Source organism: Papio anubis, chromosome 9 (genome assembly GCF_008728515.1).
Source record: "Papio anubis isolate 15944 chromosome 9, Panubis1.0, whole genome shotgun sequence".
Classification (NCBI taxonomy): Eukaryota; Metazoa; Chordata; class Mammalia; order Primates; family Cercopithecidae; genus Papio; species Papio anubis.
Genome location: NC_044984.1, coordinates 50545034 through 50572698, shown reverse-complemented (window position 1 = coordinate 50572698; position 27665 = coordinate 50545034). Strand labels below are relative to the sequence as shown.

The following is a 27665-nucleotide window of genomic DNA, read 5'->3' as shown; positions in this document are numbered from 1 at the left end:
CCAAAAGAAAAATGTAGTTTCCACACCCTCAGCCCCCGACTGCCACCTGAAATGGTTATACCATGGAGAATGTACTTTCTAGCTAGGGAATATTCCCAGAGCCCCTCTCTGATACCCTGGGAACAATTTTAGGGGTTTTGGTATATAAAAAAGAATGCCAGGGTTTGAGAGTGACTCTGTATTTACCTTTCAGGGAGCCAGGTGTGGGGAGGACAGCCAGTGTATCCCCAGGAAACTGACGATGCCTGCATCTTCCCTGATGGTGGACCTTGCCCATCTGGTCCTTGGTCTCAGAAGAGAAGCTTTGTTTACGTCTGGAAGACCTGGGGTGAGGGACTCCCTTCTCAGCCTGTCATCTACACTTGTGTTTACTTCTTTATACCTGATCACCTTTCTTTTGCCCGCCCCTTCCACCTTAACTTCTGTGATTTTCTCTAATCTTCATTTTCCTCTTACATCTTTTCTCTTCCATAGCACCTAGCCCCCTTGAACTCTATCATAATTCTTTCTGGCAGCTTTTCCTCAATTATAGTCCTACCCCATGGAATGCCTCATTAGGACCCCTTCCCTGTCCCCCCATATCACAGCCTTCCAAACACCCTCAGAAGTAATCATACCTCCTGACCTCCCATCTCCAGTGCCCTGTTTCTAAGCCTGTCCCTCAGTCCCCTTTGACCAGTAATCTCTTCTTCCTTTCTTTTCATTCCAAAAACTTCAGGCCAATACTGGCAAGTTCTAGGGGGCCCAGTGTCTGGGCTGAGCATTGGAACAGGCAGAGCAATGCTGGGCACACACACCATGGAAGTGACTGTCTACCATCGCCGGGGATCCCGGAGCTATGTGCCTCTTGCTCATTCCAGCTCGGCCTTCACCATTACTGGTAAGGGTTTAGGAAGGTGCAAGGCCAGTCATAGGGCAAGAGAAGGCAGGGAGGCTTGGAGGGACTGGAAAGGGGAAAGGTGAAATGCTGTGCAAACTTAAAGTAGAAGGGCCAGGAAGACCTAGGCAGAGAAATGTGAGGCTTAGTGCCAGTGAAGGGCCAGCCAGTCAGCTTGGGGTTGGAGAGTGTGGCTGTGAAGGGAGAAGTTGTGGCTCAGGCCTAGTTCTCACCTTTTCTGGCTCCAATCCCAGACCAGGTGCCTTTCTCCGTGAGCGTGTCCCAGCTGCGGGCCTTGGATGGAGGGAACAAGCACTTCCTGAGAAATCAGCCTCTGACTTTTGCCCTCCAGCTCCATGACCCCAGTGGCTATCTGGCTGAAGCTGACCTCTCCTACACCTGGGACTTTGGAGACAGTAGTGGAACGCTGATCTCTCGGGCACTTGTGGTCACTCATACTTATCTGGAGCCTGGCCCAGTCACTGCCCAGGTGGTCCTGCAAGCTGCCATTCCTCTTACCTCCTGTGGCTCCTCCCCAGTTCCAGGCACCACAGATGGGCACAGGCCAACTGCAGAGGCCCCTGACACCACAGCTGGCCGAGTGCCTACTACAGAAGTCGCGGGTACTACACCTGGTCAGGTGCCAACTACACAGCCCTCTGGAACCACATCTGTGCAGGTGCCAACCACTGAAGTCATAAGCACTACACCTGTGCAGATGCCAACTGCAGAGAGCACAGGTACGACACCTGAGAAGGTGCCAGTTTCAGAGGTCATGGGTACCACACTGGCAGAGATGTCAACTCCAGAGGCTATAGGTATGACACCTGCAGAGGTGTCAATTGTAGTGCCTTCTGGAACCACAGCTGCACAGGTAACAACTACAGAGTGGGTGGAGACCACAGCTGGAGAGCTACCTACCCCTGAGCCTGAGGGTCCAGATACCAGCTCAATCATGTCTACGGAAAGTATTACAGGTAAGAGGACCAGTGTGAATGAGGTTCATGGAGGTGGGGTACCCTACTCTACTCTGTAAGTCTTACCCAGGACTCAGACATTACCTAATCCTTTGCTTAGCACTATGGTCCCCTCAGAGCTCTCACTGGCCTGGCTATAAAGCCCTCCAGTCTCTATTAATGACACGGAATAGATCTGGAGTTCAGGAAACCAAAGTCTTCCCCTAGGCCATGAGAGAAGAGCTTGTTGCTTTCTCTATTGCTGAGAATGGTTGGCGAGACCAGGGAACAGACTGTGATCATTTACATAATATTTATAGCTCATTTTCTGTTCAAGCATAATTGCACGGAAATCCTTCCCAGATTCCGAGATCCTGATCCTTCCATTTCCCAACTCTGTATTCCCATCCCAAAGCAAAAAGGGAGGAATGAAATAGTGATGCTTGAATGAGTTAACACATGTTGAATGTCTAGCCTAGGACCTGGCATAGTGTGAGATGTGATAAACATTTGAGAATTTTTTAAAACTCCAGTGCCACCCCTAACTGTGATTCTGGAGGAGTCATTTTCTTCTTCTAGGCTTCAGTTTCCTTATCTATAGAATAAAGTTTCCCAGGTCTTATCTGATTCCAAGCCAGTGACTCCAGAATCCAGTAACTCTGGTTCAACCTGAAAAAATGCCTGCTTGGCCTCTGCCTCCAGATGAGTCATCTGTCTCTTGATCTTGCCTCCTCAATCCTCTCCTGCCAGGTTCCCTGGGCCCCCTGCTGGATGGTACGGCTACCTTAAGGCTGGAGAAGAGACAAGTCCCCCTGGACTGTGTTCTGTATCGATATGGTTCCTTTTCTGTCACCCTGGACATCGTCCGTGAGTCCTGCCTACTTTGGGGGCTGATGGAGGCAGCTATGTGCTGCCTAGGGCTGGTCAGTGGAAGCACACCTTGGGAGGAATTACTCACCTACATAGGAAGAATACCCAAATGCCAGAGTCCTCATTTGAAAGCACAGGGATGAGATTGGTGGAGCAGCCCTGGGGCTTTCCTGTCTATGGGCTTTTGGGGAGGCCAGGTAGAGGAATCCTAACTTGATAATCTTGCAACTCTGCAGAGGGTATTGAAAGTGCTGAGATCCTGCAGGTTGTGCCATCCAGTGAGGGAGATGCATTTGAGCTGACTGTGTCCTGCCAAGGCGGGTGAGTGTCCCACTAGTGTGCTGATAACTCTTGGGTTGACTGTTTCTCTGCTCTCTGGCATTTAGTGTCCCTTCCCAGATCCCCTTATATATTGTGACACCTCTTCCAGGCTGCCCACGGAAGCCTGCATGGAGATCTCATCGCCAGGGTGCCAGCCCCCTGCCCAGCAGCTGTGCCAGCCTGTGCCACCCAGCCCAGCCTGCCAGCTGGTTCTGTACCAGATACTGAAGGGTGGCTTGGGGACATACTGCCTCAATGTGTCTCTGGCTGATGCCAACAGCCTGGCAGTGGTCAGCACCCAGCTTATCATGCCTGGTAGGTCCTTGGACAAGAGCTAAGATGACGAAGGGAGTGGATAGAGGGTAGCTGGCAAGGAGCAGACACTGAGTGAAGCAGTGCCTGGGATTCTTCTCACAGGCCAAGAAGCAGGCCTTGGGCAGGCTCCCCTGTTCGTGGGTATCTTGCTGGTGTTGATGGCTGTAGTCCTTGCATCTCTGATATATAGGTAAGAGCCTCATCACACAGCTCAGACCCCCTTATCCCTTGTTAGCACTACTCACTCTTCCTCAAGGGAGAAGAAACCATCTCTCCCTTTAAGGAAGCATGGTGTCCAGGAAAGAGCCTAGTCTTGTACGTTGGCCAGACTTGGGCTGCAGTCTTGTTTGTGGGACCTGGGGAAGTAGCTTAACCTGTCTAAGCCTCTGAAAAGTAGGTAAACTAATACTTGCCCTGTGGAGCTGCTGTAAAGATTAGAAACAACGAGTAAAGCACCTGGCTCTGAAGCAAGAGTGCAATAATTGATATTCGTGACTGTTGTTAATAATGTGAAGAGTGGGGGCAGTTTGGGTAAACTGAGTTTTCTTTTTCTTTTTTTTTTTTTTTTGAGATGGAGTTTCACTCTTTTTGCCCAGGCTGGAGTATAGTGGCATAATCTCGGCTCACTGCAACCTCCACCTTCCAGTTTCAAGCGATTCTCCTCCTTCAGCCTCCCGAGTAGCTGGGATTTCAGGCACCTGCCACCACACCCGGCTAATTTTTGTATTTTTAGTAGAGACAGGGTTTCACCATGTTGGCCAGGCTGGTCTCAAACTCCTGACCTCGTGATTTGCCTGCCTCGGCCTCCCAAAGTGCTGGGATTACAGGAGTGAGCCACCATGCCCAGCCTGGGGTAAACTGAGTTTTCTACCTGCAAAGGGCAGATCCCCCAGGCCTGGGGTGGCATGATCCTCAGGCAGGGAAGCTTATGGGGTGAGGGAGGAATGGACAGAGGTTACCACAGAAATAAGAGAGGGTAAACCCTGGAGTTGAGGAGAAGGGGAGGGAGCTAGGATCAAGGCTAAGCAGACTGGGATATAGGTGTGTTCCCTTCTTTGGAGAAGCACACAGACAAGCTACTTTTGTCCATTGCTAACCAGTTTACCCCTTCTCCCAATATCAGGCGCAGACTTATGAAGCAAGCCTTCTCCATTCCCCAGCTGCCACATAGCGGCAGTCACTGGCTGCGTCTACCCCGCATCTTCCGCTCTTGCCCCATTGGTGAGAACAGCCCACTCCTCAGTGGGCAGGAGGTCTGAGTACTCTCATATGATGCTGTGATTTTCCTGGGTTGACAGAAACACCTATATTTCCCCCAGTCTTCCCTGGGAGACTACTATTAACCGAAATAAATACTCAGAGCCTGATGCTGGTTTTTTGGTCGCTTCTTGGGAGAATCTATGTCATTTAAGGAGTGAAGGTATAAAAGAAGGATGTGTACCACTTACTTAGCAGATCCCAAAGGGGAAACACAAGTCATTTTATTCAGATGAGGCACTTTCAATGTATGTGTTTTGGGGTGTGTGTATGTGTGTGCGCAGGGGGAACAGTGAGGTGGTGCAGGATAATAAATACTGTAAGGGTGAAGGAACACTCCCCCAAGCTGGCAGGAGCGTGTGGCAGCAATGTACAGAGCCTCGGGAGTAGAGTCCAGGAATAGGGAGGTGGGTTCACGGCTGGCTTGGAGGCCAAGGGTGTCCCCTTTAGCTCAAGAAGCCAAAGAAATTGGTGGAGCGGGGGGGTGGGCCCATGAGCATGGGCATCTGGTTCTTGTGGGTGATCTTGATCTGGAAGGGAAGGGAGCACATTCAGAGGCAGGACCTGATGCTTTGGGGCTGTGGCTTCAGAGATTTGGAGAGAAATCTGTGGGGTTTGGGGTGGGTTTCTAGGTTCTTAGAGAGGCCACAATAGGGAAACCAGGGGCTGAGAAATCAAGGTTTAGAATGAATGATGTGCAGGGGAAGTTCAGGCATTAGAAGGGTGTAAAGAAGCTGTGGAATGGGGATTTAAGATCCATGGAGCCCAAGGGTTTAGTTTTTGGCTGGGATCATCAATACTCACTGTACAGGGCGTCTGCATCCAGGGTTCTCCATCAATTTGCATGGGAAGGGTTTTTGTGGTGCTATGGGAGACCAAGGAACATTGGTGATTTCCTTACTAATTGAATACCAAAACTCTGCTTCTCAGGTTGACTTTGAGACCTTCTGTCACTGAGGGAGATCTAGTAAAGCTCCTCCCCACCATTCCCATGATGCTTCTGCTGCCCCAGCCCCACACCTTCCCTCAGGGACCCTGGTGGAGTCTTCCTTACTGGAAGGTGATCTCAGAGCACTTGGCCAGTCGACGTCCCGCATTCTTGAGCTTGGTATAGATTTGGCCCATCTCAATTGCACCCTCCAGCCCGACTACTTCCAGTCTCTTGTCACTTAGGTCTGGGGAGGAAGTAGGGAGTTAAGTTTTACACAAATAGAGTATCCCCATAGGGAGTCACACTTTCCCTTGGTCCTGCCCACTCAGCTCCCAAGGCTGCTCCTCTCACCTGGTACACAGGTTTTCAGGATATCAGGGTCGGTGATGACTTTAGCTGTAGCACCTAAGGCCTGGTTGATCCCATAGATATCCCCGTGGGGTTTCCTGGTATCACCCCAGAGGTTGGAGCCACCATGCATGCTAGGGATGTTTAGCACTGCAATGCCTTCTAGGGACAGGTTGCTCAGATCCAGCGGTTTCCCACATATCTGAGGGGAGGGGCACAGTCCCAGTTAGGGAGGGTACAGATCCTCACCTCATGGCATAATCATAGATGTGATCACTCCCTCCACCAGATGACAAACTGGGGGAGGCAGGATTTGGAGATGTGCAAGGGATGAAAATTGGGACTAGTGTATCTTGAGGACTTGGAGAATTGGAGTAGGAGAGCTGGGAGGTCAAAGAAGTATAGGTTCAAGAATATGGGAAGTTCCTAAGGGTGCCATGGAGGGAGAAACTTGGCTATTAAGAAGCTGAAAAGGATGTAGGGTTGAATCTTATTACACACACCTCAACTGTCAAAGACTCCTCCAGCTTTTTGCATGTTGAGAAGATGGATTCAGATGTGGCAAATTCGAAGTACCATAGCTTGTTCTTCATTCTGTGTCAGCCCCAACACAAGGCCCAGTAGGGAGGGACAGGTTACACAGTGCTGGTGGGGGTGGTAAGTGACAGGGAAGGGCATCAACCTCCTAACTTTAGTCCCATGGGGAACAAGGGTAGCTTTGGTTAGGGGATTTCCTAGAGGTGCCACTGCTCTTCTAAGCAATCTGAGTCAAACTTGGTCACAACCTGGCTCCTGACACTGTATGCCCACACCCCCCTCTCCTTTCCCTCACCTGCTGTTGAACTTCTCAGGATATTTCTCTCGCATGATGTGGAATCGATGAGCAATAGAGGCATCCTGGAGAGTTCAGGACATGAAGGTCAGTACAGAGCTCGCTATCTCCCTCCCCGTCTCCCCTCTCTCCCAAGTCCCCATGTTGCTCCCCATAGCGTGTCCCAAGATCTTCTCTTGCAACTCACACCACTGTACTGCACTCCCGATTTCCCTGTGTCACAGGTCACTTAACCTCCCCCCTCCCTTTCTGCTCTCCTCCAGCCTCTGACTGCTTGGCCCCCGCTTTCTTCCTTCTCCCCAAGCCCCATTCCACTGACCACACCAATGGAGAAGTAGTTATTGATGATTTGAAAGGGCACGGGGTCACTCTTTTCTTCAGTTTGTTGAGGTATCACCTCCACGGACCATCGATCCATATGTACCACTTTACTCGTCTCTAAATCCTTGAGGATCTTTGCCAGATTCTGTCCTTCATATCCTAGGAGTGGAGAAGATAGGTTAGCACTGAGTTCTGGTCCCAGAGAGGCCTCTTCTCAGCTCCCAGCTCCACAAATTCCCAGGGGCCTTCTGCCCTGTTTCTGCTGAGCCTCCCAGCCCTAGCCAGTGACAGAGCAGAGTGCATGGTCACAGCTCCTATGGACCTTTCCTCTATACTGTGTGGAGGGTGAATGTTTCCAATGTGTGTGGATATGCAAAGATGGCACCAACAGTCATCTGGAATGTTGGAGAGAATAGCCAGGGGAATGCTGAAAAAGATGGGTGACAAATAGGGATAATCCTCTCTCACACTTGACCCCTGATGCTTTCACTCCCCATTCAGACAGACCACAGTATAAAGCAACCATGTGTAAACGGTGTTATACAGGCAGAGTGAATGGAATAAAAGGTTCAATAGTAAAGAATAGAGAGCCCCCAAATAGACTCAAGTATATATGGAAATTTAGTATGTGATATCATTTCAAATAAATGGGGAAAAGATAGATTATTCAATAAATGGTCCTGGGGAAAGGGAGGAGCAGAATGAAAAACTACCTACTGGGTTCTATGCTCGCTACCTGCACGACATGACCATCCATACCCCAAACCTCCCAAAGTGCTGGGATTATAGGCTACCTGCGCCCGGCCAGAATTTGTACTAGAAGAAAACATTAGTAAATGTTTTTATAATCTTTGAATGAATACAACACTAGAAGCCCAAAAGAAAAAGATAGATAAATATAATTATGTTAAAATTTAAAACTAGATGGACATGGTAGTGCCTATAATCCCAGCTACATGGCAGGAGGATTGCTCGAACCCAGGAGTTCGAGACCAGCCTGGTCAACATAGTGAGACCCCATCTCAGAAAACAAACAAGGCCAGGCACAGTGGCTCACTCCTGTAGCCCCAGCACTTTGGGAGGCTGAGGCAGGTGATCACTTGAGGCCAGGAGTTCGAGACCATCCTGGACAACATGGGAAAACCTCATCTCTACAAAAAATATAAAAATTAGCCAGGTGTTGGTGGCTCACGCCTGTAATCCCAGCATTTTGGGAGGCTGAGGTGGGCGGATCACGAGGTCAGGAGATCAAGACCATCCTGGACAACATGGGAAAACCTCATCTCTACAAAAAATATAAAAATTAGCCAGGTGTTGGTAGCTCACGCCTGTAATCCCAGCATTTTGGGAGGCTGAGGCGGGCGGATCACGAGGTCAGGAGATCAAGACCATCCTGGCTAACATGATGAAATTTTATCTCTACTAAAAATACAAAAAATTAGCCAGGTGTGATGGCAAGTGCCTGTAGTCCCAGCTACTCAGGAGGTTGAGGCAGGAGAACGGCGTGAACCCAGGAGGCAGAGCTTGCAGTGAGCCGAGATCGTGCCACTGCACTCCAGCCTGGGTGACAGAACGAGACTTTGTCTCAAAAAAAAAAAAAAAAAAAAATTAGCTAGATGTACGCTGGGCGTGATGACTCACGCCTGTAATCCCAGCATTTTGGGAGGCCGAGGCAGGCAGATCACGAGGTCAGGAGTTTCAGACCAGCCTGGCCAACATGGTGAAACCCCAACTCTACTAAAAATACAAAAAATTAGCAAGGTGTGGTGGCAGACACCTGTAATCCCAGCTACTTGGGAGGCTGAGGCAGGAGAATCACTTGAACCCAGGAGGCGGAGGTTGCAGTGAGCCGAGATCACGCCACTGCACTCCAGCCTCGGCAACAAGAGTGAAACTCTCTCAAAAAAAAAAATTAGCCAGGTGTGGTGGCATGTGACTGCAGTCCTGGCTACTCTGAGGTGGGAGGATTGCATAAGCCTAGGAGTTTGAGGTTGTGGTGAGCTGTGATCTCACCACTGTACTCCAGCATGGGCAGCAGAGCAAGACTATCTCAAAACAAAGAAAGAAACAAAAAACAAAAAAGGAAAAATGGGCAAATAATACAAACAAGTCTATAATAGAAGAAAAAATACAAATGGCCAATATGCATAGGAAAGGTGCTCAGTATTACTAACAATTTCAAGAAGCATAATTAAAACAATTAGCTAACTTTTGTTGCCTATCAGGTTGGCAAAGTATAAGGAGATTCAGAAAACCAAGTGCTAATGAGTTTATGAATAAATTGGCATTCTCATTTGCTGTTAGCTACGGCATGACTTGATAACTCATTTTTGGAAAGCATTTTGGCAATTTTTATCAAAATGTTATTGGATTTTATCAAAACATAATATTTGCTGGGTGCAATGGCTCACGCCTGTAATCCCAGCACTTTGGGAGGCCGAGGTGGGCAGATCACCTAAGGTCAGGAGTTCGAGATCAGCCTGGCCAACATGGTGAAACCCTGTCTCTATTAAAAATACAAAAATTAGCTGGGCATGGTGTTGGGCGCCTGTAATCCCAGCTACTCAGGAGGCTGAGGCAGGGAGAATCGCTTGAACCTGGGAGGCAGACATTGCAGTGAGCTGAGATTGCGCCACTGTACTCCAGCCTGGGTGACAGAGTGAGACTCCGTCTCAAAAAAAAAAAAAAAAAAAAAGTTGTGTGTTTATGCATACGTGTGTGTGTGTGTGTGTGCATGCATGTAAAAACAGAAAAATGAGTGTAAATAGGAAACAGTGTTTATCTCTGAGGAGGTACATGGAATTTTGTGGGGAGTCTTTAAATTTTTATGGTGACAACATACTGATTATTTATGTCAGTTTTTTTTTTTTGAGATAGAGTCCAGCTCTGTTGCCCAGGCTGGAGTGCAGTGGCATGATCTCGGCTCACTGCAACCTCCGCCTCTCTGATTCAAGCTATGCTCCTGCTCAGCCTCCCAAGTAGCTGGGATTGCAGGCATGTGCCACCATACCTGGCTAATTTTTTGTATTTTTAGTAGAGACGGGGTTTCACCATGTTAGCCAGGATGGTCTTGATCTCCTGACCTCGTGACCCGCCCACCTCGGCCTCTCAAAGTGCTGGGATTACAGGCGTGAGCCACCTCGCCCAGCCTATTTGTGTAATTTTTTTTTTTTTTTCTGAGACGGGATCTTGCTCTCTTGCTCAAGCTGGAGTGCACTGGCTCACTGCAGCCTCAACCTGCCAGGCTCAAACTATCCTCCTGCCTCAGCCTCCTGAGTATCTGGAACCACAAGCTTGTGCCACCATGCCTGGCTAATTATTTTATTTTTCATAAAGATGAGGTCTCACTATGGAGCCCAGGATGGTCTGAAACTCCTGGGCTCAAGTGATCCTCCAGCCTTGGCCTCCCAAAGTGCTGGGATTACAGGTGTGAGCCACTATGTTCGGCTATTTGAATAGTTTTTTAAAAAGAAAATACCGTGTTTTTTTTTTCCCAAGATGGAGTCTAGGTTTGTCACCAAGGCTGGAGTGCAGCGGCATGATCTCAGCTCATTGCAACCTCCGTGTTTCTCCTGCCTCAGCCTCCTGAGTAGCTGGGATTACAGGTGCCTGCCACCACACCCAGTTAATTTTTGTATTTTTAGTAGAGATGATGTTTCACCATCTTGGCCAGGCTGGTCTTGAAGTCCTGACCTCATGATCCACCCACCTTGGCCTCCCAAAGTGCTGGGATTACAGGCGTGAGCCACCACGTCCGGCATGAACATTTTACTATTAATAGTTATTTTCAGGCCAGACGCGGTGGCTCACGCCTGTAATCCCAGCATTTTGGGAGGCCGAGGCGGGTGGATCATGAGGTCAGGACTTCAAGACCAGCCTGGCCAAGATGGTGAAACGTCATCTCTACTAAAAATACAAAAGAATTAGCCGGGCATGGCGGCTGGTGCCTGTAGTCCCTGTTACTCGGGAGGCTGAGGCAGGAGAATGGTGTGAACCCGGGAGGCAGAGCTTGCAGTGAGCCGAGATCACGCCACTGCACTCCAGCCTGGGCAACAGAGCGAGACTCTGCCTCAAAAAAAAAAAAAAAGTATATATATATATATATATATATTTATTTATTTATTTATTTATGGCTGGGTGTGGTGGCTCACACTTGTAATCCCAGGACTTTGGGAGGCCAAAGCAGGAGGATCACCTGAGGTCAAAGTTCGAGATCAGCCTGACCAACATGGTGAAACCTCATCTCTACTGAAAATACAAAAAATTAGCCAGGTATGGTGGCGCATGCCTTTAGTCCCAGCTACTGGGGAGGCTGAGGCACAAGAATCGCTTGAACCGGGAGGTAGAGGTTGCAGTGAGCCAAGATTGTGCTATTGCACTCCAGCCTGGACAACAAGAGTGGAACTCTGTCTCAAAAAATAAAATAAAATAAAATAAAAATGTTCATATTCTCCAAATCAGCAATTCTACTTCTAGAAATCTCTCCTAGAGAAATGTTCATATCTATGCGCAGAGATAGATGTATGAGTGTTCACTGCACCATGGTTTGTAAGATTAAAAAACTGAATGCTACCAATAGGGAACTGTTTATAAATGAATGTCCACCAATAGGGAACTGTTTATAAATGATTACACATTCACACAATGGAACACTATTCAGTCCTAAAATGGATGAAGCAAACCTGACTGTATAGAAATATAATGATAACCAATATGAACTGTTAAGTTAGAAAAAGAAGAAAAACATCTATAAAATGATCTCATTGTTTAAATATATGTTAGTTTGTGTCTAGGAAGTAAAACATGGAGGAACAGCCCCCAAAACTGTAGGGCATAGATTATAGGGAGCTTTCACTTTCTTGGCACATATATATGAAATGTTTGAGCTATTTTTTTTACCACCAGCATGTATTATAATTGTAGTCAGGGGAGAAAAAAGGTTTTAAAAATGTCTCCATAGGCCAGGCGCAGTGGCTCACACCTGTAATACCAGCACTTTGGGAGGCTGTGGGAGGCTGAGGCAGGCGATTCACTTGAGGTCAGGAGTTCGAGACCAGCATGGGCAACACAGTAAAACCTGTCTCTACTAAAAATACAAAAATTAGCAGGCGTGTTGGCACAGGCTTGTAATCCCAGCTACCTGGGAGGCTGCGACATGAGAATCGCTTGAACCAGGGAGGCCAAGGTTGCAATGAGCCAAGATTGTGCCACTGCACTCCAGCCTGGGCAACAGAGGTAGACTCTGTCTAAAAACAAACAAACAAACAAAGAAACGAGGATTTTCAGATGGGAGATCATACTGGATTATCTGGGTGGTACCAGCATAATCACAGGGGTCCTTATAAGTGAAAGAGGAAGGCAGGAGAAAAGAGTTGTAAAAGGAGATGTGACTATGGAAGCAGGGGTTGGAGTGATAAGACCACTCACTGGTTGGAAGGGGGACCTTGAGCTGAGGAATGCAGATAGCTTGTTGAAACTAGAAAAAGCAAAGGATTCTTCCCTAGAGCCTCTAGAAAAGAACTCAGCTCTGCTAACACCTTGATTTTAGCCTAGTGAGACCCATTTTGGAGTTCTTTCATCCAGAACTGTAAGATAATAAATTTGTGTTGCTTTAAGCCACTGTTTGTGGTAATTGGTGACAGCAGCAATGGGACACTAATGCAGACTCCTTTAATAACTCCTCTTCCTCTGCTCAACTGTTAAATAGGGTGTTTACCAGGATCTTGCTGTCCTTGTTCACCTTCTCTTACCTCTTTGCCTGGGTAATCGCAGCTACTCTCAGAATGTCAATTACCACCTAGGCGCAGAGGACTCTTAAACATGTATCTCCTAAAATATTTGACTTCTCTCCTAAATTCCTGATACGTATTTCTAACCACCCACCATAACATCTCCACCTGCCCCAAACTGAATTTTTCTTCCTTAAACTGATCTTCCTCCTGTATTCCCTATCTTAATAAATCCACCCCGAGGCTGGGTGCGGTGGCTTATGCATATAATCCCAGCACTTTGGGAGTCAGAGGCAGGTGGATCACCTGAGGTCATAAGTTCGAGACCAGCCTGGCCAGCATGGTGAAATCTCATCTCCACTTAAAATACAAAAACTAGCTGGATGTGGTGGTGGACGCCTGTAATCCCAGCTACTCAGGAGGCTGAGGCAGGAGAATCGTCGGAACCTGGGAGGTGGAGGTTGCAGTGAGCTGAGATTGTGCCACTGCACTCCAGTCTAGGCAAGAGAGCAAGACTCTGTCTCAAAATAAATAAATAAATAAATGAATAAATGAATAAATAAATGCCACCCCCATCTGCTGAGTCCACAAACCTAGGAAATGTCCTAGACTTGTCTCTACCTCCTCCTCCACAACCTGTCAGTTATCCAGAGCTGTGGCTTCTACCTCATTAACTCCACTGCTGCTGCCTTGGCTTCTGTGTTCATCATCTCTTGTCTGGACTACTGCAAAACAGGTAATTTCCTACAATCCATCTTCCACAGAGCTCCCATAGTGATACTGTTTTCAATCCCCTCTCTTCAAACCTCATGATTTTTTCAGTGTCAACATGTTTTCCTTCTTATTTTTAAATTTAAAGTCTCACACTGTTGCCCAGGCTGGAGTGCAGTGGTGCAATCAGGGCTCACTACAGCCTTGATCTTTTCAGCTGAAGCAATCCTCCCACCTCAACCTCAGCTGGGACTATAGGCATGCACCACCATGCCTGGCTATTTATTTGTGTGTTTGCTTATTTTTAGAGATGGGTTCTTACTGTGTCACTCAGGATTGAGTGCAGTGGCCCAGTCATAGCTCATTGCAGCCTGAAACTCCTGTGCTCAAGGAATCCCCCAGTCTCTACCTCCTGAGTCGTTGGGACTACAGGCATGTGCCACCATGCCCAGTTAATTTTTTAAAAAATATTTTGTAGAGACTTGGTCTCACTTTGTTGTCCAGGCTGGTCTCCAGCTCCTGGCTTAAAGTGATCTTCTGATCTCAGCCTCCTAAAGTGTTGGGATTACAGGAAGGAACCACTGTGCCCAGCCCCACTCTTTTCATTAGTGCTATATTTATGTCCTTATTGTCCTGATTCAGGTTGAGTTACCAGAAAACTGCAATGTTTTCTGCTAACTTGTTTGCTTGGTTATGCTAACTTGATTCTTGTTTGCAGAATACAGGGAAGACATAAAACATGTAATTTCAAAATGTCTAATATTATAAATGAAAAAGTCAGATGTTGAGGATCTGAAAATTGGTCAAAGAATTGGTTATATGTCTACATATAAAACTTAAATTATAATAAGCGCTCAGAGATCTTTCTTCCTAATTTTTCTTTTAGTTACATCTTTTACTTGACATCAAGTTCCCTCTGACTGCTGCTTGTTTGATTGGGTTAAAAAAAAAAAGAAAAGAAAAAAAAGAGTTCGCCCATAGTGCAAGGATTGCACACTCAAATACCTGAGTGGCATGAATGGTAAAGTGGGTTGGGCGTGGTGGCTCATGCCTGTAATGCCAACACTTTGGGAGGCCTAGGTGGGCGGATCACTTGAGGTCAGGAGTTTGAGACCAGCCTGGCCAACATGGTGAAACCTCGTCTCTACTAAAAATACAAAAATTAGCCGGGCATGATGGTGCACACCTGTAATCCCAGCTACTCGGGAGGCTGAGACAGGAGAATCACTTGAACCTGGGAGGCAGAGGTTGCAGTGAGCTGAGGTGGCACCACTGCACTCCAGCCTGGGCAACAGAGCGAGACTCCATCTTAAGGGGAAAAAAAAAAAAAAAAAGAAAGGTAAAGTGAATAAGGGACTAGCAGGGAGCCAACGGGATTGTGACAAACTGAAGAATACATGTCCCACTTAGAAATAATCAAGTACAAAGAAATTGAAAACACTGCAAGGCAACCAATACAAAACAACACAAAATAATTACTGTGGGCTGTCAGCTTGCAATCTCTGGCAGGATAAAATTAAAAACTCCCCGGCACAGTATTCATAACCCTCCATAATCTGGACTCTGCTCAACTAGTCTTCCCTCTCCACGTTTTCCACCTTGTACCCTATGTCCCAATCATAATGAATGACTTACAGTTCCCCCAATGCACCACCATGTTGTTTGGTGGCTCCTCTGGCCTTACACTACTTCCTCCATCTAGAATGCCTTCTGCTGCCCTTAGCAGATCTCTATTCCATAAGATCTCCAGCAAGATCTTAGAGCTGGACTCTGAACCCAATAACCTCAACTCCAAGATTCCTCAAACACAATCTGCCCTACACTGACCTCTTTATCTACCAATGCTATCCCTCAAACTCTTTCTGTTTGAAAGGCACAAGAGATTAGAAACGGGAGAGCAGTTAGGAGACTATTGCAATACTCGGAAAAAAGTCATAGTGAATTAATTAATGACTACTTGGTTAATTGTTTGAATGAGTGAATGAGACATGACCAAACTCCCTGCTAGCTCCATCAGTCAGCATCTGGCTTAGCTGATACAACCTTCCTTATTCTCACATTGTTCCCCACCCCCATATTCCTTGATTCTCTGAGCCATAAGAGTTGGTTGAGGCCGGGCGCGGTGGCTCACGCCTGTAATCCCAGCACTTTGGGAGGCCGAGGCGGGCGGATCACAAGGTCAGGAGATCGAGACCACGGTGAAACCTCGTCTCTACTAAAAATACAAAAAATTAGCCGGGCGCGGTTGTGGGCGCCTGTAGTCCCAGCTACTCGGGAGGCTGAGGCAGGAGAATGGCGGGAACCCGGGAGGCGGAGCTTGCAGTGAGCTGAGATCCGGCCACTGCACTCCAGCCTGGGTGACAGAGCGAGACTCCGTCTCAAAAAAAAAAAAAAAAAAAAAAAAAGAGTTGGTTGGAAGAAACATAAAAATATTTACAGGAAAGGGGACTATCACCCTTGACCCTTCTAGGTTCAGATTGTGGTCCCTGCTTCTTCCAAAGCTGTCTTCTTTTTGGACATTCCACTTTTGTAACTACCTGTCTGTGCCCCTCTTCTTCCCCAATCCTCTTTCTATACCAGATGCCTAGTTTCTTCTCCAAGTGCCTTTCCCATCCTACACAACTCCCCACATCCTACAGCAAAACAATTTCTAACCACTTACCTCCTCCCCATCTTAGGCATCGAGCCAGATCATTTCCAGTACCCAGGGGCAACACAGCAACAGGAGGCAAAACCGGCAAGTTAGCTTTGTCTGCGGAGGCAGGTGAAGAGAAGGATGGAGTGAGTTAGCTCTGCAAGACTACGACTCCAATCTCTTCCTAGAGCCCCTCCCTGCACTGACCAATGGTCTCTAGAATCCAGCCTACTGTGCCATCTCCACCACACACCAAAATCCGGCCATCAGGAACATCCTTGAACAATCGGAGCCTGAGACAAAGGGGAGAGAGAAGATGAAGGATAACAGGACTGAGGTTACCCAACTCCTGGGCAGGCACATTGCTTCTTGTCTCTCATTCCTTAGGACCCTCCTCCTTTTTGTCAAAAGACTTGAGTTTCTATGAAGGTCAGAGAAAAGAACAATGGGGAAAGTTATAGCCACTCCTCAGTGGTTAGGGAAAAATTGGTATCTTCATTCTTGGAGAGCAGTACAGAGATGGGCCAGAGAGCTCGGAGGATGGGATACCCAGTGATCCTAGGGAAGGAAACATTCAGAATTCTGGCCTCTTGGGGATCTCTAGCCCTCCTCTCCCAACTGCGCTCTTTCCTGCACTCTCCTAACATATACAGATACACAGATCAACGAAAACACTGTGATACAGCCCCTAACCTGTGCTCACCCTATCTCAGGACCATCCTTCAGGAGGTTGAACACCTGTCGAGGGTTTAATATATACTGGAACTTCCAGAGCACCCTGTGTGTGGGAAAAAGAAAAGCTCATGGCAGGCGCAGGGGTAGGGGGTGATCTTCTGAACCTCACCCTCTTGATGTGTTCCTCAAGGTATGCCCCTCCAGACACACACATCCCCTTCCACCTTCCAAGTGCTGCAGGCAGGCCCTCCCTCTCATCTTAGAAGGCCCAATATATCTCTCCTCACCTCTGCCCCTGCTTCCCGCCACTCTTAGGATTGACAAAGACAAGAAGTGGGTGAGTGTTAGGAACAGGGTCAATCTGCATTGGGGGAAGAAAGTAAAGATAAAGAAAGCAGGATTTTGTCAGAGTTAAGGTGGGCCCTGGAGACAGGGGCAGAGGGCTGGCATTCCACCAAGATATTTTCCTCCTCCCTCCTGTTTCCCTCCCCTTTCCTCCCCCACCATGGTGGAGTTTCTGGAGAGTGAGCATCAACCGCCCCCCACCAGGCACTCCCACTTCATTCCCACCCATGAGGGATCCAGTGAAAAATCGGCCCCCATCATGAAGCCCCAGACTCTTAGCCCTGTACCCGCAGAGCCTCAGAGGTGCTCAAATTTAAATCATCCATGGTCTTCTGGCTTGTTTTGCTATTTTTACGATCCGGTCCAGAGGCCTGGGAGGGGAAGAAAGCAGAGGGAAGGAAAGCTGTATTGTGCACGAATCCCTAAACAGAGGGGTCTGACTTGAATCCTAAAAGTATGAGCTCTCTATTCTATTTTTTTTTTTTTTTTTTTTTGAGACGGAGTCTGGCTCTGTAGCCCAGGCTAGAGTGCAGTGGCCGGATCTCAGCTCACTGCAAGCTCCGCCTCCCGGGTTCACGCCATTCTCCGGCCTCAGCCTCCCGAGTAGCTGGGGCTACAGGCGCCCGCCACCTCGCCCGGCTAGTTTTTTTTTTTTGTATTTCTTAGTAGAGACGGGGTTTCACCGTGTTAGCCAGGATGGTCTCGATCTCCTGACCTCGTGATCCACCCGTCTCGGCCTCCCAAAGTGCTGGGATTACAGGCTTGAGCCACCGCGCCCGGCGAGCTCTCTATTCTAAATGCCACTCAGTGAGTGTGGGAAATCGGGGAGGCACTCCTGTCCCTTCCCCACTGCGGCGGAGGGTCTCACCAGGACACTAGGATAGATGGAAGATGGAGGCAGGATGTGATCTCGGAGCAGCCCACAGTCACACTCATGGCCCACCGCTTGCAGGCAGTCATCGTGGATCTGAAAGACGAGGTGGGCACAGAGAGATCACGAAGGGAACCCTGTCTCCTCTCAACCTGGCAGTTTGGGCTGGAAAGAGCCCCTGGGGCAACTGTGGCTGTAAGGAAGGTGTGGCTGGGAGGCCCGTGGAGAGGGCAGCTCTGCGGGGCCCTAAGACGCAGCCAGGAGGCATGGCTCCCAAACTGACCTCTAGGTGGCACCATACACAATGCAGCCCGGTTAGACTGTGGTAGATCCGGATCTTTTTCTGACAGCGGTCGCAGCGCCCGGACTCACAGCCTCCTCGCACCCACACATGTGATTGGACCTTGGGGAGAAAGGCAGTCCCTTGTCTGGGAGGGTCTGAGCAGGACCTAGGGGAGGGAGGAGCTGAGGGCAGCAATGGGCCAAGGGCCAGGGTCAGGATGGAGGTGATGTTGGGAGCAGGGGCTTGAGGTCACTCACACCAATGTCCTTCCGAGACTTGGCATAGGTGCTGACTTCACAAGGCAGGGCTTTCATGGCACACTGGTCGTGAACAGTGTACTTACAGACTGAGGGAGAAGAAAGAAGTTGGGAGGCTTAGCTGAGCCCCTCCCCCTATTTCCTTCTTACCTGGGGGTGAGGCAGGATCAGATATGTGATCCCTTGCTTCAGGGTGTACCAGAATAAAAGTTTGGGGTGAAGTGCCCGCTTCCAAAAGCCATGCCTTTTTCTTACTCTTCCTCCTAAAAGATCAGCTGCTACCCCATACCTGCCCCACACCATCCATATGCCAGGCAGGAACTGAGCTGGATGATGCTTGGGAGGCTCAGGTCTAACAGCAATAGTAATCATACTAGATATTTTTTTTATTGCATGTTATAGTATGTGCATGCACCATCTGAAGCACTTTTCTTGCACCAACTTTTTAAATGCTCACAATTACCTCATTTTCAGTTGAGGAAACTAAGGCTTAAAGAAGTGATGTGGCTTTCCCAAGGTCACATAACTAGTCAGTGGCAGAGCCCAGGATTCAAACCTAGGCCTTTCTAAGTTCAGACAGCCAAGCTTCCACAGATAGCTGCGCTGACCCTCTTCCCCTACCTCCCAGGTCCCATTACTCACGGTTACAGCTCAGCCCCTGTTTGCCAAGACCAATGCTTGACTCGCACAGATTGCAGTAAACTGGCCTGGGGAACCTCTTAGGCCTCCACATGTGCTGTCCATCGTCCTTCAGAGTCTAGGAAGGCACAGTAGATGCTAGGGAGTGTCAAAGCCCTTACAGGACCAATCCTGGCAAGCATAACCCAAGGCTGTCTTACTCATCCTCCAAAGTCTCTCCACTCACCATCTCCAGACCCAGCAGCACTAGCAGTGGCACAGTGGTGGCCCCAGCCCGGACCCACTCAGCTTGAGAGACAGAGCCACTACCATCATAGTCAATCTCTTTCATCATCTCCTGAAGGATCTGAGCACAGAGTGGAAAGGGACTTTCAGTGTGAGTGGGTCTTCAGACCCAACACCTCTCCACTGCCTCTTAGGATACCCAGCCCAGTCATCTTAGCCAAGGGAACCAGGTTGCCTGTCAGAGATGAGGTAAGGCAGATGCAGGACTCATCAGGGAAGAAGATACAAGAAGGGACAAGAAGGAAGAGCTGCCTTACCGGCCTCAGCTCAGACACATCCCAATCCAGGTATTCAGCCACTCGCATCATCTGTAGGATAATTTTGTCCACTTCCTGGAGCAAAAAAGGCAAGAGCCACAGTCATATCCCCCTTACTATCACCATCCAAATTCTTTTCCAGAAATCAGTGTTCCGGGGTTCCACCCCAGATTCACACCTCTCATTCTCAGGTAAGTCTGCCAAGTAAATAAATGTGTTTGTATGCTTGTAAGGCAGACCCAATTCATGTCTCCAGCATTCTCTTTGAGGGGTCAAGAGCTTGGGACTTACTTTCAAATTTAGTCCTACAGGACTCAACCTCTCCCCCCATCCTCTTCTGTTTCTTAAGACCCTGGAAGAGTAGGGGCAGGAGGGTGCAGACAAATGAACACATATTCCCTTGCCCAGCATACAGGGTCCCCAACTCACTGAGCTGTCCAGGATCCCATTTCTGTCCGTGTCGTACAGCTTGAAGGTGACTGTGGGGTGTTTTAGGGGGGCCAGGGTCAGTTTGTGAGAGATACTCATAGAATTCATACCAGAATATGGGGGAAACAAAGAGACAGGGAGAGAGCTTTTGGGTGAGAAGCCTAGAGCCTGGGATGGGACTGAGAAAGAGACAAAAAGGAAGGGAAAACAAGCATGGAATCCCCCTCAGTGAATGTGTCAGGGGAGACAATACACAATCCATATCCCAAGGATATCCTAGGCTGCCTACATGGGAATGTACAAGACATGGGTACTGGGGTGACTATGGTGAAGGGTATTAGGTATAAATAGTCTGGAAGAACAGAGGAAATGGGCTCATTCTCTGGCCCCACCTTTGTCTAGACCTGTCAGCCTTTAGGAATCCTGAAGGAATAAGGGAAAGGAGGCTGGGAAACACCTCTCTCTCCCTTCACTGCCCCACCACCTCACTCCAGAAGGGCAACTCACATTCTAACTTGTCTTCTGGCCGACCACCCTCCAGAAGGGAAAAGTAGCAGGAAACATCATTGAGACACACCACATCTGGTTACAAAAAAGCAGATCAGAAGTCAGGGCTCCCTTCACTTTGGCTCATGTTTTATCCTTTGTCTGTTCCACCTCTTCCTTTTAAAAAAAAAAAAAAATTTACTAATTTTTTTAAGAGACAGGGTCTCGCTCTGTCACTGAGGCTGGAGTGCAGTGGCATGATTACTGCTCACTGCACTTTGAACTCCTGGCCTCAAGCAATCCTCCCACCTCAGCCTCCCAAAGTGCTGGGACTACAGATGTGAGCCACTGCCCTCAGCTTACCTCTCCCCTTTACCTTTCCTCCCCTTAGCTCCTAGACCAGCCTGACTATTCTCCACCAATTTCCCCCAACCTGCACAACATGTGACTCAAGTCAATTCTCATCCCCAAATCCGTAAGTTTGATTTTTCTTCCAGAGGCTCAGCCCAGTCCTACCTGCTTGACCATACCTTTTGTCACATTTGCCTCATTTAAGCAGTGATCAGTCTTAAAGGATTGAAACAGTGCCAGGCTTAGGTGTCTGGGAACATTATCCACTTCCAGATAGATTCTCAGGAATTGCTGGAATCCCTCGTACCCAATGGCCTATAATGAGAGTGAGCATTATCCCAGGGAGTCTGCAAGGTCAGAGCTGGGGCTGAAGAATTGGGAGTAGTGAGGACAGGGATAATAAGTGCAGAGGTGAGAAGCATCTGAGGCAGGAGTATGGTTTCTTTGATTAAGTCCTGAGTTAATAGAATCTCCTGTTTTGTCCTAAAGCAATAGCCGGAGTGACAATGGACACTAGGGTATCTCTAGAGGGGACAGCGAGGGACAGGTCCAGAATAATTCCTGGAAATTGGGGATCAAAAACAAAGATGGGAAGAGTTGATCAAGGAGAGAATTTCCCCGCTGCCACTCACATCTCCTTGGACATATTTAGCCATCTCACCATCCTCGAAGAGCTTTAGGACATCACTGACCTTTTTGGTGGAGTCTAGGGTGTGGAGAGAGTAAGAGAACGGCATTATTAGTCCAGCTGAGTTCTCCTGCCAGAGAAATCCAGCAGGAAAAAAGAGTCAAATAACATGAAGAAATTCCAAGAAGAAACAAAGAAATACAGAGGAAAAAATATTTCAGATCCCCAAAACAGTACTACTCTTTACTCCTCTTCTCTGAGAGCTGGAGCAAGCAGTCCAGGTACAGCGAAGGTGGGTAGAGAGCCGAGACCTTGCGCATCTCCCCATCTCCGGCTCCTCCCGTTCCCAGTCATGGGCACATCTAAGCAGCACACTGCTCAAAGCCACTGAGGAAGCTGGAGGGCAGGAGGTGTAATGAGGGGGAGGAGGGATTCTCTGGGGCAGGGTCTCCAGAACTGAAGGCCTGACAGGAAGACTCACATTCCATGTATTTTTGCAGCTGGGCAAAATCACTGGGGCTTATTAGGCCCCTCTCCTTGGCCATCTGTCTGTTTTTCTCAAGGATGGCCAGAAAGGCAGCTTCGTAGTAGTACTTCCGTTGCTTGGACCTCTTCAGAGGGTAGGCCTGGGGAAAGGTGACAGACTGTACAGTGGGAAAAGCCAGCTGTCTGGGTGTCTTTTCTTCTGTCTGTTTCATTCTGTCTCTACTCCCACTATTATTTTTGTTCTTTCCTTCTCTCCTAGTCCCTCCCTAAATATCTTCCTTTCCCTGTGTCCCTCTTCCCTGTGCCTCTACCCTCCCTGACAATGTCTGTCCTCTGTCTCTGTTTCTCTGACTCATCTCTGTCTCTCCATTTCTGGATCCTTCTCCTTCTCCCCCAACCTATCTTGATTCATCTGACTACCCTCACCTTCCCAACCGCACCCGGCTTTCTCAGTCTATATATGTTTCTGTGGGTGTGTCCCTTGTCTGTTTCGGCGTTTCCTCCCGCCATCGTCAATCTCTGCAGACTCTCCCCAGCCTGGGCTCTCTCCCGTCTCGGGTCCTCGGCAGTTCCCGCCCTCTGGGTGACTCTTACTGCGTTAGCGCGTCTTCCTGGCCATGACCCCATTTTGTTCCGCCTCTGGCCCGGGACCCCAGCTCCGCTCAGCCACCCACTCCCCGAGCCACCCACGCCCCGCAACGACCTCTAGCGCTTCTGACGCGCGACATAGAACCAGCTCTGGCAAGGTCCCTAGACCCGGCCCCGCCTGGACTGCGTTCCGCGGAGCTCCACTAGGGAAGGATGGGGACCTAGGCGCGGGGTAGGGAAGAGGCAGGGGAAGAGACTCTGGGTATCCACAGAGTCTCTTCCTCAGAAGAGGGTTCTGGGATACTGACATCCTAGAGAAAGGACTCACCCATCTGGCAGTTTTCAATGACTATAGTCCAACTTCTGCTGCCAACAGATCTAGTGTTTCCCAGTCCCGGGACGGTGGAGCCGAGTGCTAGTGTCTCGACTACTGGGAACTTCCTTCCACTCCGCTAGGTCAGCAGTGCTTAGGAAGCCCTAAGTTTTGGCTACTGGACCCAGGGACCAAGGTGCAGTGAGTGACTTGCCTTGATTCAATAATGATAATAATATATCTTACGTGAATATAACACAGCACGGTTTTGGAACAGAACTAGGATTGGTCATATTTGGGTCCCATTCTTAGCTCTGATACCACTGTGTGACTTGGAGAAGTTATATCTGTAAAATGCGGAGAATGAGAACCCATTTTTCACAGTTGTGTGGCTTAAGTAAAGCAATATATGAAAAGTGGCTTGTATAATGCCTGACATTTAGAAGGCCTACAAGAAATGCTAGTTATTATTGTATTAACAATTAGAATCAAATCCTGAGACATAGGAAACTGTTGGCATAACCATTCTACAGATGAGGAAACGAGCTCAGAGAAGCTTGGATTTCCTAAGGCAGTTGATAGATGGAAAATCCAAGGCTCCAGCCCAAGGCCATGTGGTAGTGCCTCTGCTTGTTACTCTGCCCTTCACTTGTTCCACTATCTCCTCACAGCGGGCCCTCTGGTTTAACTGCACTCCTTTCTGTTCATCAGGCATGCCAAGCTCTCCCCCGCTCAGAGTGATGAGACTTACTGTTCTGTCTGCGGGACACCCTTCCCAGTTTGTAGTGGGTGCTCAATAGTGGTTGTACAAGTGATTGTGTAAAGCTGGGGATTCATAATTTGGGGCTATTAATCCAAATATGGTTACATGGGAATGGGATGCCAGAGTGTCCACCTGACAGTCAGAGGAAAGGAGATAATTTGTGGTACATAGAATAGGTGCTAAATAAATATTTGTTAAATGAATGAATGAATGATCCTGAAAAGCACTCATTGACTACCCCATCCAACACCCTGATCTCCACCCACTAATTTAGGGCTTGTTGGGTTAGGGAAGCAGTTTGGGTGTTCAAGAACAGCCCAGCCCCTTTCCTTTCTGATGGTGCAAGAACCTTCTCTGCAGCCTCTACCCTTGGGACATCTCTGCTGCCTACTTTTATGCAGCACACCATTCCTGTTCCAGCAGCTCTCTGGGAACACTCAGGAGAAGGTTCTGGGATACTGACATCCTAGAGAAAGGACTCTACCCATCTGGCACTTTTCAATGACTGTAGTCCAACTTCTGCTGCCAACAGATCTAATGAATACTAATAGTCTTATGCCTAATGGGGCCTCTATAGCTTAATTGGCCTCTCTGATTACCTCTGGGAATTCTAAGATGACTCCGAAGTTCTAGGAAATGGAATCTGAGGGAGAAAGTGACAGGGAGGGAGCAAACAAGTTACAGTGCATAGAAGAGAGGACAGGCTTCTTCTCTGCCTCTCTTTTTACAATGATCTAACTCTTTCTTGCTCCTTTCTAGCTCCGCAGGTCTTAAACCTGGAGAAGTAGTATAGAGTAGAAGTTAAGAGAATGGACTTGCAAATTGGACAGGCAAGGATCAGAATCCTAGCTCTTTGAGAGGTCATTTCATCTCCCTGAGCCTCAGTTTTCTCATCAGTAAAGTGGGCACCTACAGAAATCAGTTGCAATGTGGGCATTAAATAAGATGATATATGCAATGTACTTAGCAAACAGCATGGCACAGAATAGGAACTCAATGATCATCAGCTATTATCATTCTTACACAAGGGTAGTACCTAGAGAAACATTTCTGGAGATTAGGAAAACCGATGTCTTTGAACCAGGAAGGCATAAATTTCAGGGACTTCCAGCATCAGTGAAGCCCAGTTGTACATCTTACCCCTTGTTATTAATATATCTGTCAGGTGCAAACATGTAGTATCAGGACCGTGAACTATGCCTCTGGGAGGATGATGAGGTAGCTAGAACTAGACTCTCAGCGTTCAAGGACACCCCTGGGCTGGAATCTTCAACATGAGTGCTCCTGGGATCTTTTCAGTGGTTCTCTTGACCTCTCTTACTGAAAATTTAGCTATCCCTGGAGCTGAAGGGCAGCAAACTGTGGGATCCTGGGAACTTAAAGACCTGGAACAAGTCCATTTTTTTCCTCCAGGTCCATCCCAACCCTGAGGCTATAACCTGGGCTAGTCTAGGCAAATGCCAGGGCTGGGAGGGTGGGGTCTGCTGCCAGCCTGCCAGCTATTTGTGACTCACCCTTCCCTTCCCTCCTCTGGTTTCCCTGCCCGCCCCTACCCACTTGGGGTGAGAAAGAAAGAAGTTGACTTGGAGGCAGAGAATCTTAGAACATCCACAGAGCTGAGAGTCACCAACCCTTGTATTTTACAGAGGAGGAAATTAAGGCATAGAGAGAGAATTACTCTCTTAAGGGCACAGACTCTAGACACCTATCCTTAGTACATTCCACTAAATCTTAGAGCTCATGGGTCTCTGGATCTAATTTTAAACATCAAATACTAAAATTTTAACCAAGAGATAAATATTATTTCCAAAGCCTGTGTTAATATTTAAAGTTTCCTTTTTTCACTTAAGCATTCATTGCTCACATTCCAAGTCTTTTAAGTCGACCATTACTCCGGAAATAGCTATGTCCCCAGAATATTGAGGCTGCCCCAGGGGGCAGGAGCTCCGAATTTGAGGGCCCAAGATTGATTACCTGGACTTCTGAATTCCTTAATCATATCATAGACTGTATCCTCCTCCTCTCCTGGACCGCTGCTGCTAGTAGGTAGCCCCCAAGAGGGAATGATTTGCTTGAAGCCTCAAAACTTATTAAGCCTCCACAAACACTGAAGACTGCAGTGCTGCCTGGCTGAGGGGGTTGTGTGTGTGTGTGTGTGCGTGTGTGTGTGTGCATGTGTGTGTGTGTAGAGGGTGTCATTGCGTAGTACAAGAGGAAGTTACGATACTGGCATGGTTGGGGGATGTGGGCTTGTCTGTGCTGAGGCTGAAGAGATGCCCAATAATATATTTGCCTTTCTTCCTCAGGAAGGCTTATTTCTCCTATCTAAGGGTGAAAAGTGAGATTCAGACTCAGGTATTTTCAGAAACTTCCCAGTGACAGGTGGGGAGAGGATGGGGGTGGGAAGTTGGAGACCTGGAGGCCAAACAAGAACCCTTCTCCACCCGTGCGGCACTGTGGAGGTTCCGAAAAGCACTTCCCTCAGAGTCGGGTCCCAGGAACCAGGCTTCACCATCCCTCCGAATGAGCTGGAGGGATGGAGGGAAGGCCTGGGAGACGTTACCCCCCGGGTTCTGGCCCAGCCCTCCCGCTGCACCCCTGCGTCCCAGCGCAGACCCTTCTCGATACCAGCTCCAGCTGTCACGCTTCCTCCTTCCCGACCCAGCACCACGAACGCAGCCCGTGGGTGCTGGCCTTCCCTACCCCTGTCCTGTTCCAATGGGGGAGGGCGGGGCGCTGGGGGGCTCGCGGGGTCTCTACCTTGCTTGGGAGGGCTCGCGGTCGTAGCTGAAGCGCCGGCGCTGGAGCTGGAGCCCGAGCTGGGCTGGAGGGGACGGGCCAGGCAGACGCGGCCGCAGCGGGGCCGCCCCGCTCCTGACGACACAGCTGCCCGCCCCCCACCCCAGCCTGCCCGCCGCGCCCGCACCCGGCGCCCCCAACTCTGGGAACTTCGAAGTTGGAGAGGCCCGTTTGTAGGTTTCCAGTTCACCATAACCTGCTCCTCCCTCCCTTGAATATGTCCCGGGCTTTGGACACATTTTCTCCATTTGCTGCGCTCCTCATCTTCTTCCCGCGCCGGCGGCAGCTCTGCTTCTATTTTCTCTTTCTAATCACTCACAGCCTCTCCCTTCACCCCAAACCTGGGAGGCCAAGATACCGGGCGGGCCGCTAGCAGAACAGCTCAGCAGCTGGGCACCCAACCAACTAGTCTCACTCTCTTCTGATTGCTGCCATCCTGAACTTCCCTGTCCAACTCCCTTCCATCCACCACTGACTTCACACTCAGGAGATCCCACGGGGGCAAGGCCAGAGTCCCAGACTCCACAACCTGACCAAACACCTCCCTCCTGTCCCGGGCTCCACCCTGCTTGAGACAATCTGCCCACCTTCTCCACGTTCCTCTCCTCCCTTTTAGACTTATTTTCTCCAGTCTAAGAACACCTCCTGTCAAGACTCATGTCCTCTCCTTAATTCTAGGGTGGAGGTTTGCACTCTGGTCTGTATCCACCCTTTCTCCACACCCTCATCCTCCCACTTTACCTGCTGGCCCTGGCAGGTAGCACAGAAGGCCCGGGCCAAAAGTAGGGAGTCAAAGGTCCTTAGAGCTTCTCCTGCCTGGAGTCTCTTCTAGAGTCATTAAGGCTCTTGGGGTCGCATGGCTGGTGGTGAAGGTGGTACAGCAAGGGAGAGAGATGGAGGGCAAGGGACTTACTGGCAGGAACTGGAGACTCAGGCATTCTGCTTACTGGCCCCGCCCTAACCCCTGTCTAACTCCCTCCTACCTTTCATTGAAAATGGGGCAGAGTAACAAAGCCTTAAGTTCCTGGAATCTCCTTCTTACACCTGGGGGTGGGAAGAAGGGGGAGGGGAGACCTCTGACTAGAAGGGTATATGCATGTGTGGGTA

The 27665-nt window shown here is 48.8% G+C and overlaps 2 protein-coding genes across 8 annotated transcripts in view; one reads left to right on the top strand and one right to left on the bottom strand.

Moving 5' to 3' along the window:
• Positions 1–4706, top strand: part of PMEL (premelanosome protein) — a 13361-nt gene extending 8655 nt beyond the window's left edge. Inside the window, exons 4-11 of one of the 2 annotated variants that reach the window (XM_009180922.3) lie at positions 194–328; positions 719–880; positions 1132–1854; positions 2584–2700; positions 2940–3024; positions 3134–3339; positions 3421–3529; positions 4463–4706. In XM_009180922.3, coding sequence (XP_009179186.1) covers positions 194–328; positions 719–880; positions 1132–1854; positions 2584–2700; positions 2940–3024; positions 3134–3339; positions 3421–3529; positions 4463–4598 — 1673 coding nt within the window. In that variant the 3' untranslated portion in view covers positions 4599–4706. The remainder of the gene's footprint in view (positions 1–193; positions 329–718; positions 881–1131; positions 1855–2583; positions 2701–2939; positions 3025–3133; positions 3340–3420; positions 3530–4462) is intronic. The other variant, XM_009180923.3, reaches the window with a different exon arrangement.
• On the bottom strand, positions 874–27665 carry DGKA (diacylglycerol kinase alpha). 6 transcript variants are annotated; one of them, XM_021922491.1, is made up of 24 exons: positions 26520–26610; positions 22091–22235; positions 21614–21687; positions 21147–21296; positions 20652–20726; positions 20145–20194; positions 19716–19790; positions 19400–19519; positions 19177–19291; positions 18535–18623; positions 18278–18397; positions 17992–18090; positions 17411–17494; positions 17066–17139; positions 16807–16881; positions 16311–16396; positions 16131–16220; positions 7027–7187; positions 6708–6772; positions 6379–6469; positions 5879–6077; positions 5651–5771; positions 5401–5461; positions 4710–5126 (listed from the first exon to the last, which is right to left on the bottom strand). In XM_021922491.1, the coding sequence occupies exons 7-24, from the start codon at positions 19764–19766 to the stop codon at positions 5043–5045; spliced, it is 1785 nt and encodes a 594-aa protein (XP_021778183.1). In that variant the 5' UTR covers positions 19767–19790; positions 20145–20194; positions 20652–20726; positions 21147–21296; positions 21614–21687; positions 22091–22235; positions 26520–26610; the 3' UTR covers positions 4710–5042. The 6 variants fall into 6 exon arrangements, with proteins under 6 accessions (XP_009179188.1, XP_021778183.1, XP_017801427.1 ...); XM_003906548.3 differs by lacking the exon at positions 26520–26610 and adding an exon at positions 27300–27665 and having other exon boundaries at positions 4788–5126; positions 21161–21296; XM_003906549.5 differs by having other exon boundaries at positions 4788–5126; positions 21161–21296; positions 26520–27271.